Raw genomic sequence first — 17,223 nt, forward strand, 5'->3', positions numbered from 1 at the left:
AGAAATGGTTGTGTTAAGCAGAGAGATTGAAAAATAGACAGGGAGGGAGTGAAAGAAAGAGAGAGGGTGTGGAGAGAGTCTGTAGTTGTAGTGTATTTGTGACAAAGTTCAACCACTCCACCAGGGGCGGTGCTCAGCCTGGGACCCAGACCCCTCCTCTTTTCTGCTGTGGTCTCCAGTTGCCACATGTTTACGCCTCATTCTGTCCTCATTATTTACGGTTTTTTTTTTTTTTTTACTGTTACTCGCTGCAACGCCTCAGCTGTGACGAACCCTTCACCGCGGAAGAACAACACGAGAGCTCTGCCTTTTACTGCTTTGATTCACGTCTGAGACATCTGCTGGTCATTACGTGTAGTGCACCGTGTCCTTACATAAGGATCACCAAAGAGCTGATTGAAAAAAATACTTACACAGTGGGGAAAAAAAGACCAAGTTTGATTAGGAAGCATTAGAACAGATATTAAACAGTATATAAATAATATTTAGAAGTGTCTTATTGTTCCCAACTATACGATGGATATTAAAACATACCCAAAATAAAGTGTTTATTACATTTTTAGAGAATGTAAATGTTCTTTACTATGCTGAAAGGACTGTACTGAAAGTAAAGATGAGTAAAGACTGACAATAACAGGAAGAGAGGGAAGCTGGTTCACAGTGGTGGAACAGAGAGTTGATTGTTCACTGGGCAGAGAGGTCAGCTTCTTCACCCACAAAAGCTGACAAAAAAACAGAAAATACGGATCAGAGGTTTTTTTAATTTGTGGTAAAAACTGTGTTATCACAACAATGCTGTATTTTTTGGATTCCAAGCTGATGACTCACATAGTGATAAGTGGTTATCATATACCATATGTTTGTCACTTTCAGTGGACAGGATCAAACATGTTCTCTGCAGGAGTATGGCAGTTATACCGTGTGAAAAATCACATGTGAAACTATTGTTGGAATACAAGTTCTGACACAGATGTGGACATAAATTAGAAATCCACCTAATGTGTTTTAATGTGATCCCACTGAAGTTTCAAATTTTAATTTGTCCTGATGTCACATCATTGAAGATGTCCACTGTGAGTGGGACGTAATTCTTTTTCTTTTCATCTAGAAAGTAGAGTGGATCTGATATTAGGTTTGGGTCAAATCCCTCCTGCACCAGCTCAGCCTTCTTAAGCTTGTATGTCCCAGTTGTCGCTAAGGAGTTCTGTAGAAATAACAACATACTTACACAGTACCACAAAAAAAAAAACAACAAAAAAAAACAATCAGTACTGATTCTGTTGCGGTATTTGGTCATACCTCACCTGAATTCTTACAAATCGTGGTCTTGCATAGGCTGGCAGTAAATTTTCTACATGTCTATAAAGGGCTGTAGAATTGAATTTGTTCCCATCTCTTAGTGTGACAGCAGCCATCCCAGTCCTGCCCTCATGACCTGCAAAATATTAGGTCATTACAGTTTATTTTGTCCCTTTTTGCTGCTTCAGTAAATGTTTACCATTTACTGAGCTGCTGATGAAACATGATGCCGTAGACAAACTGCAGTCCATCCCAAAGTCAATTCACACACAGGCACAAACAATGATTCACACTCATGTGTATATTTCTAGTCCAGCTGTTTACATTACCTGCTACTTTGACTCCATATACGTTGGCTTCTCTGATGCAGTCAGCCAACGTGATGACATCAGCGACCTCTGTAGTGGCCACATTTTCTCCCTTCCACCTGTTCACAGAAAAAAAAAACTTTCAATATCAGAGACATGACATTTGAAACTGTTGCTGACAAGGAACTTACCTGAATGTGTCTCCAACTCGATCTTGAAAGTAGATGAAATTGTCTGCGTCGATGGACAGCAGGTCCCCAGTGTTGAAGAACATGTCTCCTTTCTCAAAGACATTGTGAAGCTTCTTCTTCTCTGACTGCTGCAGGTCTCCAGCATAACCACTGAACGGAGTCCTGGCTGTTATTTTAGACACCAACAGACCAGGCTCACCTGAGTGGAAGACAGAGGAAACCACAATCGTCTGAATTAAGCTTTCAACTTTGTAATAAAAAAAACAACAACACGAGGACCGAGAGCATTTGTTCAGAAGAGCAGTGTCTCCCTTTTAAAGATGGGACAATTGTTGATCTGTACACCCCCCATCCTCACGGGGTCTGCACTCCACATTTTGAACCACTGACATGCAGCAAATCTGCTCTGTCTGTAGCTCTTCTGCATAAACCAGACTCACCTTTGTCAGCCTCTATACAGAAGCCAGATAAATCCCTCAAAGGCTCTTCTTTGTCCAGGTCATATTTAATGACAGCATATGAAGACAACATCTGCAGGTTAATTCACTATCATCAGCACAGGTACACATTTAACATCACAATGTGTCATGTCACATTGAGAACTACCTTGGTGAGAACGCCCAGTCGTCCCACAGCCCCGACTTTCCCAAAGTAATTCATCAGTAACAGATTTCCTTCTGTTGCTCCGTAGAACTCTTTGATGTCGATGTTTCCAAACCTGTTGTTGAATTCTCTCCACACGTCCGCTCGTATTCCATTACCTATGGCAAGTCTCACTCTGTGGTTACGATCATCGAGTTTCTAGACCATTTTGATTTTGAGGGAGATTAAAGGTGAGATATTAGGTTTTTATTTAGAGTGTGAATTTTAATCGAACAAAATATTATTAATAATAATAATAATGAACATGTTTCAAAGTTATAAAACTGAAAGACGAAGTTTGAGTCTGAGTTAGTTCCTGATTTAAGGCTACCAGCTTGTAAGAGCTGTGACAATGCAGTGACAATAGACTACACGGTACATACCCGAGGAGTGTTGCAGAGGTAGCGCATGGTTTCACCAATGTACTGAATGACAGTCACATTATATTTTCTGCAGTCTTCCCAAAACTGTGAGGTAGAAAACTTACTCCTCAGAGCCACTGTGATACCTGTACACAACCGTAAAGGGACAAAGTACATAGACTGGAACAGAGTAGGTAATTTAAAAATAACAGCGTCCTTATTATCATAGTGTATTTACATTAGACGCAGCATTTGATTTTTATTTTCTGTTTGTTTTGTGAATTTCGATTTCACAAAACAAACTGTTATAAACTGTTGGAGAATTAGGGGACGAATACAGGACAGCTGACCTAAGAAAACCTTCCAACGGAGAGGGCTCCGGCCGATGAGCAGAGGTGTCCAGTGATAACATCTATATTAGATGTATATTTACTGAGGAATCTGATTTTAGTTTTCATTCTTAGTTTTATACCCAAAAGATTTGTTTAAAAAAATGTATATGTAAAACAAAATAGCCTTTAAGTGAAGAGAAAGACTGCAGAGTAAACAACTGACTTTTTTGTTCATGCAGTTTGTTAACACTGGTTTAAACCTACAGTCAGTCAGATTGTAACCCTGTAGTATGCTCACCCCTCTCGATGGCTCCAGTGACACTAATGAAGCCTGTGCTGTGATACAGAGGAAGGGAAACGTAGAAGACATCTCTGGAGTTGACTCCTGACAAATGCTGAAGGAAGGACATGGCCCACAGTTTCCCATGAGTAATCATGGCAGCTTTGGGAAACAGAGTGGAGTCAAATTATTATTATTATTATTTATTTCTTCTTTTCTTTCCAAATACCAGATCCTCAGATAGCTCACCTGTGGTCCCAGATGTGTATATGTAGGTTGCTGGACTCTGCAGGGTTAAATGTGATCTTAAATCCTTGGCTAGAGGCTCAGGGGAGACACGGCTCATTTTGTCCTTGAAGCTCTCCACACCTGTGATCTGACAAGTGTCCGTCAGGAGGTAAACTCTGACCTGCTGCTCTAACAGACTGGGTAGAACCTCCTCCACAGCATCCTGCAATTCTGGACATCAACACTTTGCCTTAGGGGAGTTTTATACCTAAACATTTAACAATGTCTACGGGTATAAACGAAATAAAAAATATATGCTGGAAGAGTCCACAGTTGGACCGACAGAGGAGGGGAAGCCTCTCTTAACAGAAAAAAAGACAGTCAATTACTTTTACTTTGAAAAATATCATTTCTTCAGTAAAATTCAACTTTTTCATGCAGGAAGAAAGTCTACAGTGAAAAATTTAACAATGTCTACGGGTATAAACGAAATAAAAAATATGGGGGGGGTGTGGCTAATGCACCACAGTCTTGTACAGCTGATTTTTTTCAAAGTGCCATTTGCTGCTTAACCAATAACCACTATCTCACTGCTTGCCCTTCTACAATGATTGAACTAACCAAAGACCAGGAACTCATTTACAATTATCATAAGCAGTTAAATCAATGGCATCTGGACTGCCTTGGTTTTAAGACGGCGTTTCACCTCTCACCTGGTCTAACCCAGACGTACAGCCATCATGTTGTCAAATAGTCTGCTTAAACCTCTCTTGGATGAGAGGTGGACTGTCTTTTAGGAACCAGGACAGTCCAGCTGCCTTTTACTTAACAGCTGAGGTTAAAAAAAAACTAATAAACCTGGAGGACTGAAAACATACAGAGAAATTACTAGTCAATTATTCACCATGGTGCATGCATATGTAGTACAGTTAGATAAACGAAAAGGAAATAAAAGAAAATAATAAGCAATAAGATTACAATACAGTTCCATTTTTTGCCATGAAGTAAATATTAGAAGTGATCCAATCATTGAGTTAGAGTTTTGCTACTGCCAGCACAGTGAGCCAGTCATACCTACAGCAGCCACCAGGGTTTTGGCTGAAGTGCGGTGAAAACAGTGCAGCAGAGACTTGGATCTGATGTTGTAGTTAAGAAAAGCAGCCGAGCAGCCGATCTTCACCAAACCCAGCCACAGCCACACAAACATTGGCTCGTTCGCCAGCATCAGAGCCACCGTGTCGCCCTCTCTGAGCTGCCCGCTCTGCAGCAGCACTCTGGCGGCTCTGCTGCTCAGCGCATCCGCCTCCTGGTAGGTGAAGGTCTGCTCTCTAAACAGGATGAAGGGTTTGTCCGGGTGCGTCTTCACCGCGTCCAAAAACTTGTCCAGGATGGTGTAGTTGGTTTTTATGTACTTCATTGTGGAGCGTCTGTTTCTGAGCTGAGTCAGGACAAAGTGGAGCTCATCGAGGAAATAAGAAGAGCGCGTTAAGTGGAGAAGGAGGTAACCAAGGAGAAGGAGAAGCAGTAGGACGCACAGAGTCCAGGAAAACATGATGATCAGTGATGTGGGAGCACCGGAGTAGATTGTCCCAGACAGACTGCGTACAAAAGTGCATCAGATATGGGGAGAAAAGAGGGGGAGGAACGTGCGAAAGTGTGTTGCGTAATCGTCGACCATTTACTTTTTAACTGCCAGTAAATATAATTAGCTTTTTTATTTTTATTATATGAGTTATTTTATTTTTCAGCCATAATAAAAACATGTCATGTCATTGTGGCTATGTTCAACCCATGCAAACTTTCTTTAATAAGTAGAGTTTCATCATGATAAAAAATGTGATATAATAATATATTATAATATAATAAATCCTTAAATATTACATCTACCACAGTCAGTCCAGTGTTGGTTCAGACCTGTCTTTTTGCTGTCCACTTTGTTGTCCATCATCCAGTATTCCAGATTTGAAGTTTTCCTGCAAAAGAAGCCATGATAGTTAGAAAACAACCTCATGGTGCCACACAACGGTTTATGGTTTGTCAATATGGCGACCGTTGGGTGCTTTAAAACATACACTCACATGTTTATGACACAGTTACAATGTCTTTAGTTTGAGTTGGTATCATTTTCAGGATCAACCATAAAGAAGGTGTGGTTTAAACTTTGATTAAAACACTATTTTTTCATCTGCAACTACAGCTAACAGTTTTGCATCTAATTTAAACCCTATCTTTATTTTAAGCTTGACTGATTCAGATTCTGCAAGTACAGTATGACTGGGTTGGCACAAACTCACTCTGTCAGTCATTAATATAAATCATGAAACTCTGAACTATTTCAACTTTCCTTTCTGACCTTTGTACTTTCCAAAGACCCTCCCATCCGTATCCTCCCCCTCTTACTGTATACTGACAGCTCGCTCTCCACTTAAGATTAAACCTTCCAGTGTTTTACCATGTATTTCTCATCCTGGCCTTTTGTGGCATCCTGCATGAACACATCCACATCCCAATAACCTCATTATGTCTGGTGTAATGAGTTGTTATATCCTAGATCACTCATGTTGCCATAATAACTAGCAAAGCAACAAACCTAAATTCAGCCACATCTGCAACATATTGTACATCAAAAATCATCAATAGCATAATACAATATTATTATAAAGACAAAATGTATTGTACTCACCATAACTTCTGATTAGTTGTACAAAATTCCTCTTTTTTCCTTAGGAGGAGTTTAACCTCTGAGGGATTGGAACAGCAAATCTTTGCAGCCCTAAATAATTGGAAAAGCAAATACATGAAATCTCCGATCTTATTAAAAACATCTTTTCACATTTTTTGTTTTAATAAAAAATTTAAGATTTATTTAGCAAAATAAAGCAATATATACAATATGTATAATTGTGCACCATGTTGATAATACAAAACAAAAATAAATTAAATATAAAAACAACACAGCAATACAAAAAATACAATCAAATATGTTACAACAGAGTGTTTCACCTGAGCTGCCCGGGGGTTTCAGTACAACTTAGGATGAGTTTCCAAAGACACACAAACACACGTGTGTGTTTCTAATTGTCTCGGCTGTATTCACTAAACCTGTCTGTAGTGACATGACTGTTTGGCAGAGGATCTTCATCAGAATCCTGTTACACTAGAACTATTTTTAAACCTGGGTGTGAATCAAAATGAGTTTCCAAAGACACACAAACACACGTGTGTGTTTCTAATTGTCTCGGCTGTATTCACTATGGTGGGAAATCTGATGTTTCTACTTGCAAACTTATTAATTAAGGTCACACTTCTCTGGCAGGCTGCCACCAACAGGTGATAAACCAAGAATTAAAAAATGTCTAACTGTCAATCCTGAGGATTAATTATCTTAATCCTCAGGATGGTTAATAATCGACTCACTGCAGCTTATAAGAGTTTACATCTAAAGGCACCAGGTGATCAGCAAAGTGGGCTGCAGGGTCAGATCCTATGTCCACTCTACTTTGTGTATGGGTATAAGGGACTGTCAAAGCCGCTGTCCTGCTGACGCTGCCTCAGCTCAGAGTACAGAGGCCTGGAACAGAAGTCCCGCTGCTGCTCAGCCTCAGAGCCAGGGATGGGCCCTCTCTGTGAACTCATCTTCACAGTAGCCAAGCTCAAAGGCTGAGTCGGAGGAATCCTCTTGGCAAAGTCGTTATAAAGCGTAAGATCAGAAGCATCGGGGGAGAGACTGTCAAACTCTCTGAAGTCACTGGCAGATGCAGCGGAGACAGAAAAAGGCTTCACAGGTTCGACTTTCCTCCCCGAATAGGAGAGTCTGGGAATGTGGAAGCTGGTGTCTGAGTCTGTGCTGTTCATGCTCCAGTCTGTTTGTTTTTCATCTCTAACAGGAGCCTCCTTGACAACTGACGGCTTGTTCTGTTGGGGGTCTTCTGTGCTGGAGTCCAGTCCCTGCAGGTACAGCTCCCTTTCTTTGCTCCTCACAGACACGGGGGCTGTTGTCTCTTTGTCAGAGATGTGATGTTTGTGAGAAGCTGACGGTAGGGTTATGGCTTTATCCACTGAGGAGTCCTTCTTCTCCAGGTAACTCAAAGGTTTAGTTCTGGCTGCAGCCGCTTTTTTCTGCTCTGAGTTCGAGAACATTTTATCTTCTGCTCTAATGTCAGACGGCTCAGGCGGCTGAGGCTGGTTCTTATTGGAAGCTGAGTTTCTACCTGGAGAGCAACCAGCAGTGGATAAAAAAGTAAAACAATCTGTCAACAAAACCACAAATGACAATTACATTCACAAAGAACAACAATTCAATTCTGCCAAAAATAACTCACTCTGCAAACTGTAGTTATTTTCAGATTTGGTTTTTGTGGGAGTCTCTAGTACTTTTGCCATGGCTGCCAACTTGCTTGCAGCATTCATTATTTTTTTTTCAGCTCTGCAAAATAAAAAAAAAATTAAATAATCAAGGGTCTGTAATTAAACCAACGTTAATGTTTGAAAACAGCATCTTACCCTGTGGTTTTCCCTCCATCCTCCAGTAACTCCTGCAAACAGCTCAGATAATATCTCCTCATCTTCCTGGCAGTGTCCTGTCTCTCCCTCTGCACCTCCACACGGATCATCTCAGCCGCTCGCTCCCGACTCTCCTGGAGGTAACGCATCATGTCCGCTGTGATCGAAAAACAACGAGAGTCTCAGACCGTTCACCGGGTACATTTAAGAGGAAGGAAGGAAGGAAAGTGAACTACTTGTCATTGTGACACAGCACACCTATGCCCACAACAAAATATGACTTCTGCTTTTAACCCATCACCAAAGTGAACAGTGGGCAGTTTATAAGCAGCCTGGAGAGCAGTGTGTGGGGACAGTGCCATGCTCAGAGCACCTCGGTGGTAACTTGGCAGCTGGTGGACTTGAACCTGAAGCCCGCTGGACCCAAGTCCACTTGCTTAACCACTAAGCCACCACTGCCCCAGGAGATTAATAACAAAAATAAACAACAGAAAAAAACAACAAGATTAATCAGTAAATAATCACTTACCTCTGATCTTTTCAACAGTCATCAAATATTGATGTTTTATCTCGTCCAGACCCTGCTGCAGATTCTGCTGGTGATCTGAACTCCTGTGAACAAGAGCAGCGAATATGTTGGTTCTACACCACTGACACAAACTTATACTTCATTTGCACTTTCTTTACTATAGAACTTTATCACAACTTCTTCTCAGTACTGTGCAGTGGACTCTAGGAATTGTGAATGAATTATTTTACATCCGCTTTAAATGGTACTTTCAAAAACCTCTTGCTGTGTGAGGATAAAGTGAGAAAGGATAAAAGCCTTTGTAACATGAAACACTTTGAAGGATGAAATTATTTTATATTACAAGAGATGAAACCAAAGGGCGTTCAATATATTATTTTATCTTGATATGTGAGCAGAACCTAAAATAAATGAAGTCACCAGATAATAAAACATCAGTACAATTCTTAAAATAATGTAGAAATATAATAATAATATTAGGTTTTAATAAATGTAAACTGATAGAAAAGAAAAACTACAAACCTTGATTCCTGGTCTTTCTTCACTTCTTGCAGCTGCTGTTGATATTCTTGTCTCGTCTTTTGTAGACTGCGCTCTTGTTCATCTGTGGGACACAGTTCAACACATCAACACTGAGGCACAGACGAAGCAACAGCAGATTTGGGCTTTATTTAGAAACACTGTAAATCAAACCTTTCAGATTCTGCATGACAGTTTTGTGTTCCCTAACACTGTGCTGCAGTTGACGACAGGCTTTCTCCAGGTGTCTCTGAAGCTCCTGGTTCTTCTTCTGCAGTTTAGTCAAAGTCTCAGTGCATTCATTCCTGCATCGAGATGTCTCCTTCCTCTGAGACAAAGAGCCTGGAGAACAGTGGACGATGATGTGAGTGCACATTTTTACAGGCTCACTAGGTCCATTTATAGGGAAATACAGAAAGATAGACTGTTTGTACAGAAACAACAAATAATAATTCAAATTACATTACATCACATACTTAGCACTTTGTCCATTTCTCTCTCATTTTGTTCCTGTGCTTCTTTCAACACTCGACTTAGTCTCTCTTCACTGATCTAAAGAGAAAAGGCAAAAAAGACAAAATACAGAAAACATTGTTAACTTGACGACAGATGTAAGCTTTGTCTTCTGCAGCCTCAGGAAAGTAACTGAGACCACCAAATGGTCCACAAAACATCACTCACTCTCATCCACTCCCTCTTGGCCTCAGAGACCGCTCTGCTGACCAGATCTTTGCAGGAGCTGTGTATGATGTGGGTGACCGTCATCTCTGATGTCATTTCGCTGCTCCTCCTGTTTTCAGGCACTTTCTGAGTATTTTTCAGATCTTTGAGGAGTTGAGCCTGAGCATCTGCCAAAGCAGACTGCACCTCTGTCATCAGTCCATCACTAATCTGCCGTCTCTTCTCTGCCTGCTGACTCCTCCACTCTTCCTCCCTGGACCTCAGCGTCTCCTGCAGCTTTGCCTCCATCTGCAGGAGCAGCTCCTTCCTCTGGCGGTCAGCCTCTATTCTGACCTGCTCCAGCTTTTTGTGCTGCTCTTGCAGTCTGCTTTGGTACAGCTGCTCACTGCAAACCTTTAACACAGAGATCTCCTGCTGCTTGTCTCTGTTCCATACCGCTCGGGCGGCAGAGAGCTCAGCCTTCAGCAGAGCAGCTTGTTCTGCCTTCACATGCTCCAACTGACTCTGAAGAGATGCCACATCTTCTTGTAGCTCCTCAAACCTCTGGTGTTCTACATTGTTGCTTTGCTTTTTAAGCCACTGCTCTTCTGCCTCCCTCAGAGCCTGTGCTATCTGAAACAATTACAGGATGATGCATGATTTACACAGAAAGTCAGAGGGAGGGGAAGTATTCTTTCTATTTGTCTAAAAGATAATGCTAGATAAGGCATTAAGGGATATCAAGTGCAAACATACCATAAAATCCCAAAACTGCTGTGGGCAACATTGTTCATACCTGTTGTTCAATGTTCTTCCCTTGTAGTTCTTCCCATTTGTCCTTCTCTCTCTGGATAGACGCCTGATATTCTGGTAGAGAAGCCAAATCCTCAGTCCAGTGACTGTAGGCTCTGGTAACTGCACCTTCAACCTGTAAAAGTAGTCACATCCTACACGTTCAATATTCACTTAAAGAGATTGAAATAACAGGGTTATAAATAACAGGATGGAAACGCATCATGTTACAACAACAACAACAACAACAACAACAACATGTTAAGCACAAATATGAAGACATATTTGTCTGTTTTGACAGTGGATGGATGTGCAGTGCAGGTTTAGAAATCTACCCTCTAGCTCAGCTTTCCGTTCTTCCTCATATTTCCTTCAACAAGGTCAGTTAAATAATGATAAATCAAGAGACTAGAGTCTCCTTTATGCAGATAAAAATGTCTAATGTTAGATAACTATTTATTCACTGATAAGTATGTGTTGAATCACTATTCACTCCTGACTAAAGATCTAACTGGGGTTAGAGAAGGTGGGAGTCAGTAAACAAAGTCAGTGTACGTCTCTCACATTTGAGATGTCATTATTTCAATCAATTGAGCTTTTTTCTCACCGTTTGGGTTTAAGAGAGAGGATATACTCATTCAGACAATACCATCTCTAATATGACATCTTTCTGCAATGGCTATGCAGTGCTCTGTGCTCTTCCCGCAAACATTCAACAATCAAGTCTGACTTGACTGACTTCTTTAGTATTATTTAAAAAATACTAAAAAGAACTGCAGTGCTCCAAGCTCCTGAATTCTCCTAAAGTCAACTCACTGACCTGCTTGGCCATGTCCTCCAGATGTTTCTCTTGAAGTTCTCGCATAACTTGTCTCCTGGCCTCTTCCACAGCTTTGCGTTTGACTTTTTCAGCTTCCAGTTGCAGCTCATGTTTCTGGGCACTGAGCCTGTCCTCCAACTCCTCAGCAGTAAATGTGGTGTTGGTGCTATGAACCTCATCTGTCTGACAGGTTACCTCGCCAGTCTCTCTGTGTTTCCCCTTCCTGACCTCCTCCAACCTCTTAGTCCAAGTTCTTTCCAGCTATAAAAAAACAGACCAAACGCCATAGTAAAATAATAATCACATATTAGAGCAGTATACGTTTTATGTGAATCCCACCTGCTGCACTTCTTCTTGACAGGCAGCCTTGACTGAAGCTACCTGAGAGTTCACCTGCTGCTTCACCTCTGCCTCCTTCTGTTTGGACCACAGAGCTTTCAGCTGGTTTGTTGAGGCTTGATGCTGAGCCTCCAGCTCAGCCCTAAGATTCTCCAGAGCTGTGTCCATCTTCACCTTCATCTTTAACTGGAGAAAAGTCAAAAGAGAACCATAATAAAAATAAAACAATCAACCCAAAAGGTATCATCAAGATTTTTTCATAAAGATTCCTACCTCATTTTCTCTGATCAAATCTTCCTCTTTTTCTTTGCCGTCTATTTTCTCTAGGAGCATGTCCTTCTCTTTGCACACAGAAATGTAACATTCTTGCACGGCCAATAGTTTATCATTGACGTCAAACAGCTGGGTCCTGCAGAGAAATACAGATTGAGAAAACTTTGTTCATCTCAGTGGGCAAATTGGTGGACAAAGAGTGGCATATTGAGGGAAACATAAATAGTTATTTAAATGGAGGTAAAATCATGAACTTACTGTAACTGCTGGACCTGCTGCTGGTGTTGATCAGACAACTCTTCAATCTGAGCATCATGTTCCAGCATGAGCTCTGTTTTGACTCGGTTCACCACATCGTCCCTGTACTGTTGATGAATTCGCTCCGCTCTGCATGAAGAAAATAATAATTCTACATGAAACAATGCGAGCAGGATTAAGGTTCATCTCCGCAGCCCTGACAGTACTTCACCTATGAGCTGCCTCCTGCTTTTCTTGGTCCAGCTCCTGGATCATCTCCCTCATCTTGGTGCACAGCTCCAAGTTGGCAGATTTAACCCTCTCCTCATTCTGTTTTAGCTCTTTGTTCTTCTTTTCCAGCATCTTAATTAAGTACAGAACAACAGGACTCGTCAGGATGGAAATAGTCCAAACGTACTAGAATACAGGAGTACAGGAATTCAAGCCCAACTGCAACCAACCTCCAGCTGTTCCTGCCAGTGCTGCTTTTCTTCTTGCAGTTTCACCAACTCTTTCTTAGAATCTTCAGTCAGATCCAGAGGTTTGATCTGATTTTCTCTCACCTGAGAACAGACGCATGTATTTGTTGGTCATTTCTGTTTGGCCATTTAGAGTAAGCAAGGTGAACATATTTATTATTCAAATTGAATTGGCAAGACTGTATGTAAACCATTATACTGAAAAAAAACTCTTCCTATTCATATCCGGAATAAGTAAGTTTGATTAATATATTTTATACCAGAGAACAGTAGACAAAACAAATACTATATATTATTATATGAACAATATTCAACAGCAACATTAAACTTCACCACTATTGTAGATGATAACAAATACTACAAATTGTACCTTTAACTTAAATACGTGTACACATGTGCTTTTGTTCCTATGACAGATCAATGTTACAAACATACCTACATATTTTATGTAAATATGTCAACATGCTTCAGCTCAGATAAAGACTTTGGTTGGGAGAACTCACTTCAGAGCTGAGCTTGGCTTCCTCTAACTGAGTTTGCAGTTTGTTCATTTGACTCTGACAGCGTTGGAGCTCCTCCTGCAGCTGACTGATTTTCTGCCGCTTCCCCTTCAGACTATTCAGGCAGCGCTGCATCTCCAGCCGCAGAAGCTGTACAGCCTCGTCCTTTGGATTCTTGGGGTCTGACAGGGGGCCTAAGGCCGTTCTGCCGAGTCAGTAGGTTATGATGAGTACGTTTTGTGACGTTGCCAAGTGTTGAAAAAAAGTGCAAGAACTAGTGAAGTGTGGCATTACCTGTGGAGAAGACCATTTTTCCCTTTCTTTAGTCCTAAATCCATGCATGATTCAGACAACTGGTGCTCACTGTCATTGCTGAGGTCTAATGCAATGACGCCATGTTTCACAGCTGACTCATACAGAGTGATCTGTTCCTTCAAATCAGCCAGATCTTCCTTCAAGGGTAAAAAAATATTGGTTGATTTACTTTAGTGAGGTCAAATTAATAAGTCTATATGGTTGTGCTCACAGGGTATTTGTATGAAGGTAGGAGGGGAGGTGGGGGTGTAGTATACAAACCTGCAGGACTTTGTTCATGTTTTCACTCAGTGCTTTGGCTGATTGAACTTGTTGTAGTTTCATTTGCACCTCGCTCATCTCCTGCACTGAACCTGCAGGAAACAGGAAGAGAACAGAACACAGGATATCAATAAGAAATGATGTAAGTAATTATGAATTATGAGTGCAAATATGTTCACAAGACATGTTTGTATCAAGGAGCAGCTCCTGATATTTATATGTGATAAGTGAACATCATTGGTTTGCATTGGCAGAGGCAACCTGTTAGAGTTGGACAACTTAGAGACACTTGACTCACTTGTCTGCAATAGTTTGGCACATTGTTGTTGACTGTCTTCAAGACGTTTTGTGAGGGCGTTGATAATTCTGGCCCTTTCCAGTTGCTCCTCTTCTCTCTGCCTCTCCATCTTCTTCAGTTGCTCTCGTAACATCAGGCTGACCTCAGCCTTAGGGCAACAACATAGTACGGTGTAATGGTCCTGTTAGTGTTAGTTAGCAATGTATTGTTTGTGTTTTATAGCATTTTACTAAAGAATAACTACATACCTGTTCGCTCAAAGCTTGAGAAACAGAGTCCAGCTTCTGCTGCAGATCCAACAGTGCAGCTTCATGTTGTTCCTTCATGACCGTAAGATCACGGTCGTGCTGCTCTCTCGTTCTGGACAGGGTGTCTGAACGACAGAGTTCTAACATCTGCTGCTTCATGCTGTCCACTGCAGCTTCAGCTACTCTCTGCTTTTTAATGTTCTGTAAGCAAAGAAAACTACCATCGTTACTGTCACATAACTATCTTCAGTACGTTTGTTACTGCATTTGTTAAGTTTTCAGGTGAAATGATTGAGGCTTCAAGATGGCATGGAACTAACCTCATGGTCTCTCTCTGTTAGGACCTGGATCTGCTGTTCCAGAGCCTTTACTTTGTTTTGCATGTGACCTTCTTGCTCCTTGGCCTCCTCAACGAGTCGCCTCGATTCCTTCAAGTTTACTACAAGACTCTCTCTTTCATCTTTATAAACATGAAAATGTGCTCAGGATTAAGACTATAAAGGCTCTTTTTTAGTTATTGTCTTACAATGTCTTTCATTATCACATTTTCCAACAGTAAAGTGAGGTCAGACATGGTAAAACTATTGGTAGATACAGGCTTGAAAGTCACAGTCATAGAGCACATTATGCATTATTGGGTATTTGTATTTTTGACCTGTAATTTTATATAGTAAAATGTACCTTTGACAATTGCAAACTGATGCTCCAAGTATCTCATGTTTCGTCTTGAATCTTCGAGTTTTTGCTCCAGGTCTTCAATCTGCCTTTGCTTAGCTTTGTTTAAAATCTGCTGTTGGGCAAGTTGCTCTTTATCTGCAGTTTCTGAAACACAGCAAAACATTTATATTAAAGTGTAAACAATTGTTTTCTCCCTATTAAAGCACTGACTAGTCCTCAAAGGCAAAACAATAAGACGACAACAGTTTAGCAAGTTCCTAAATCCTATAAAAGATTATGAATTAAGGTGTTGCATAACAGATTATGAAAAAATATTTTATAAAGAAACAACAGCTTGAATCTATTCTTTTCTAACTTAATTAATCAGATAAATATGTTTCTGTTACGCTGCTGAGATGTGTTCCATAAAAAAGTTGTGAAACATTGGCTGGTGTGTGCTCTTTTAAAATACACTGAGATTAAGATCACTGTCAGAAGTGAAATGAAATCACAGGATATTCATAATCACAGAGTATCAGAAAAACTCACACTTGCACTAAGAAATAGCTGCGTGTTGCTAAGTACAACAAAAGTAGTTGAAAATAAAATATTCAAGAATCTCTATCCTTGGAAAAAAACATGCTCAAAATAATTTCTGGCATTTACACAGCAGGGTTTTGCCATCATTGTTTAACTCACGTTGTGTGGAGTCCAGAAATTCTCTTTGCAGACGATCAAAGTGATCTCCTGGATGAGGGGCCTGAGAGTTGAATGTCTTTGGCTGGTGGGCAGGGTGAGGATTGTAGCTGGCCTTGTACTGATTCACACCTCGGTCCACAGTTCCAGACTTTTAAGTTGGTAAAAACAACAGAAAGGTTTGATACGGCAGTTAGTTTAAATCATTGTATTGTGCTCAGACAAATAAACATCATAAGATTTTTAAACGTTTTATATGTGGACACAGATTTTGAAAAAACAAGTGACATGAAGTAAGTGGATTCTAAAGTAATACAGTTATATTTAATATAACTTTTACAACTAAAAGCTTTGATGGATTTCCTGTCTGTCTCCTGCATCCTCTTCCCCTCTGAATAAAAGCTTTTACTCACTTCAAATTGATTCCTGGGATTATGGTCCTTGTGGTTTTGCAAAGTTCTTTGACCTTCTCCATTATATTCCAAATGGTTACCGTTACTCTCAGAGTACGGTTTAGGCTCATACTCTGATAAGTCATTGTTGTCTAAGCTGGTGTACGTGTAGTCTCCTCGTGTAAAATTGGAATCTTCTGGCTCCTGACTCCAGTTGTGAGGAACCGGATGCCTCTGAGGTGCGACCATCTGCTGGTTACCTTCCTCATAAGCGATCTCATCATGACCTTGGTTGTAGTTAGATTCATAATGCTTAAGAGAAACAATGACAATGAAAGAAAATATTTTGTGGTTTAAGTGAATAAGCATTATCAATCACAGCAAATCAAAACAATACCTGTTCGTGAGGGTTTGGTTTTGGATTGTTGGACCACTGCTGAGTCCACGCTGACTGTGGGCTGAGTAAAGAGAACGTGAGGAGATTATTCATCGGAGACAGTGTTTAGGCCTTTTTGACATTTCTCCAATTCTGACAGTATTCATGTACCTGTTAGTGGTGTTTTTATTGCTGCAAGTCGAGTACTCCAGCTCTGGAGAGGAGGAGTCTCTGCTGTCTTCCAGCATGTCATCAGGCAGGTCTGTGAGCAGCTTGTGCAGCTGTGGAAAAACACATGGAAATGAGTCATCAAGGGTTCTCTGCAGACAAGTTACAGAGTGAGAGAGATCGATTTTAAAAACATGGAAAACCATAGAGATACAGACATTAACCTTGCAATCTGAAAGAATAAAAATCATTAATGTAGGCTCTGTGTAAAATTTAAAAAAAAATTAAATTAAAAAAAAAAGAGAGTAAGAGGACTTACTTCCCATAAGGACTGTCGAATAGTTCTAAAATCCTCCATTGTGTTCCAAACCAAAGGACCCATATTATCCCATTTACACTTTCAACAAAGATAAAGGATGTTCCACTTCAGCAGTATGTCAGCAGAAGAAAACATAAAAAACCTCCCTGCTGTCCTTTTCTCCACTGAACCTTCCCTGTGATCCACCAAATGCAAAATGC

At 40.6% G+C, this 17,223-nt stretch overlaps 2 protein-coding genes and 1 long non-coding RNA gene across 5 annotated transcripts in view; 1 reads left to right on the forward strand and 2 right to left on the reverse strand.

The window, feature by feature from the left end:
- Nucleotides 1-741: 741 nt before the first annotated feature.
- Nucleotides 742-6,343, reverse strand: LOC103380465 (very long-chain acyl-CoA synthetase-like). 3 transcript variants are annotated; one of them, XM_025056197.1, is made up of 12 exons: nucleotides 6,326-6,343; nucleotides 5,557-5,615; nucleotides 4,717-5,240; nucleotides 3,661-3,873; nucleotides 3,433-3,585; nucleotides 2,824-2,948; nucleotides 2,405-2,599; nucleotides 2,239-2,329; nucleotides 1,799-1,997; nucleotides 1,629-1,726; nucleotides 1,305-1,435; nucleotides 742-1,204 (listed from the first exon to the last, which is right to left on the reverse strand). In XM_025056197.1, the coding sequence occupies exons 1-12, from the start codon at nucleotides 6,326-6,328 to the stop codon at nucleotides 1,028-1,030; spliced, it is 1,968 nt and encodes a 655-aa protein (XP_024911965.1). In that variant the 5' UTR covers nucleotides 6,329-6,343; the 3' UTR covers nucleotides 742-1,027. The 3 variants fall into 3 exon arrangements, with proteins under 3 accessions (XP_024911965.1, XP_024911967.1, XP_024911968.1); XM_025056200.1 differs by having other exon boundaries at nucleotides 1,062-1,204; nucleotides 1,300-1,435; nucleotides 3,433-3,586; nucleotides 3,662-3,873; XM_025056199.1 differs by lacking the exons at nucleotides 5,557-5,615; nucleotides 6,326-6,343 and having other exon boundaries at nucleotides 3,433-3,586; nucleotides 3,662-3,873; nucleotides 4,717-5,270.
- On the forward strand, nucleotides 5,153-15,074 carry LOC112487103 (uncharacterized). The gene is made up of 4 exons (XR_003049872.1): nucleotides 5,153-5,288; nucleotides 7,530-7,596; nucleotides 8,172-8,285; nucleotides 14,757-15,074. It is a non-coding gene; the product is annotated as an uncharacterized LOC112487103 (long non-coding RNA).
- Nucleotides 6,833-17,223, reverse strand: part of cep152 (centrosomal protein 152) — a 13,064-nt gene continuing 2,673 nt past the window's right edge. Inside the window, exons 3-28 of the mRNA XM_008312460.3 lie at nucleotides 16,708-16,817; nucleotides 16,558-16,618; nucleotides 16,182-16,472; nucleotides 15,772-15,919; nucleotides 15,097-15,237; nucleotides 14,736-14,875; nucleotides 14,416-14,616; nucleotides 14,168-14,315; nucleotides 13,870-13,961; nucleotides 13,588-13,745; nucleotides 13,297-13,498; nucleotides 12,776-12,877; nucleotides 12,547-12,677; nucleotides 12,336-12,464; nucleotides 12,078-12,213; nucleotides 11,805-11,990; nucleotides 11,466-11,726; nucleotides 10,650-10,781; nucleotides 9,875-10,486; nucleotides 9,670-9,745; nucleotides 9,368-9,535; nucleotides 9,197-9,278; nucleotides 8,675-8,757; nucleotides 8,146-8,302; nucleotides 7,965-8,068; nucleotides 6,833-7,853 (exon numbers count right to left, since the gene is read on the reverse strand). Coding sequence (XP_008310682.1) covers nucleotides 7,138-7,853; nucleotides 7,965-8,068; nucleotides 8,146-8,302; nucleotides 8,675-8,757; nucleotides 9,197-9,278; nucleotides 9,368-9,535; nucleotides 9,670-9,745; nucleotides 9,875-10,486; nucleotides 10,650-10,781; nucleotides 11,466-11,726; nucleotides 11,805-11,990; nucleotides 12,078-12,213; nucleotides 12,336-12,464; nucleotides 12,547-12,677; nucleotides 12,776-12,877; nucleotides 13,297-13,498; nucleotides 13,588-13,745; nucleotides 13,870-13,961; nucleotides 14,168-14,315; nucleotides 14,416-14,616; nucleotides 14,736-14,875; nucleotides 15,097-15,237; nucleotides 15,772-15,919; nucleotides 16,182-16,472; nucleotides 16,558-16,618; nucleotides 16,708-16,817 — 4,767 coding nt within the window. The 3' untranslated portion in view covers nucleotides 6,833-7,137. The remainder of the gene's footprint in view (nucleotides 7,854-7,964; nucleotides 8,069-8,145; nucleotides 8,303-8,674; nucleotides 8,758-9,196; nucleotides 9,279-9,367; nucleotides 9,536-9,669; nucleotides 9,746-9,874; nucleotides 10,487-10,649; nucleotides 10,782-11,465; nucleotides 11,727-11,804; nucleotides 11,991-12,077; nucleotides 12,214-12,335; nucleotides 12,465-12,546; nucleotides 12,678-12,775; nucleotides 12,878-13,296; nucleotides 13,499-13,587; nucleotides 13,746-13,869; nucleotides 13,962-14,167; nucleotides 14,316-14,415; nucleotides 14,617-14,735; nucleotides 14,876-15,096; nucleotides 15,238-15,771; nucleotides 15,920-16,181; nucleotides 16,473-16,557; nucleotides 16,619-16,707; nucleotides 16,818-17,223) is intronic.

Source organism: Cynoglossus semilaevis, chromosome 6, assembly GCF_000523025.1.
Source record: "Cynoglossus semilaevis isolate Cse_v1.0 chromosome 6, Cse_v1.0, whole genome shotgun sequence".
Taxonomy (NCBI): domain Eukaryota; kingdom Metazoa; phylum Chordata; class Actinopteri; order Pleuronectiformes; family Cynoglossidae; genus Cynoglossus; species Cynoglossus semilaevis.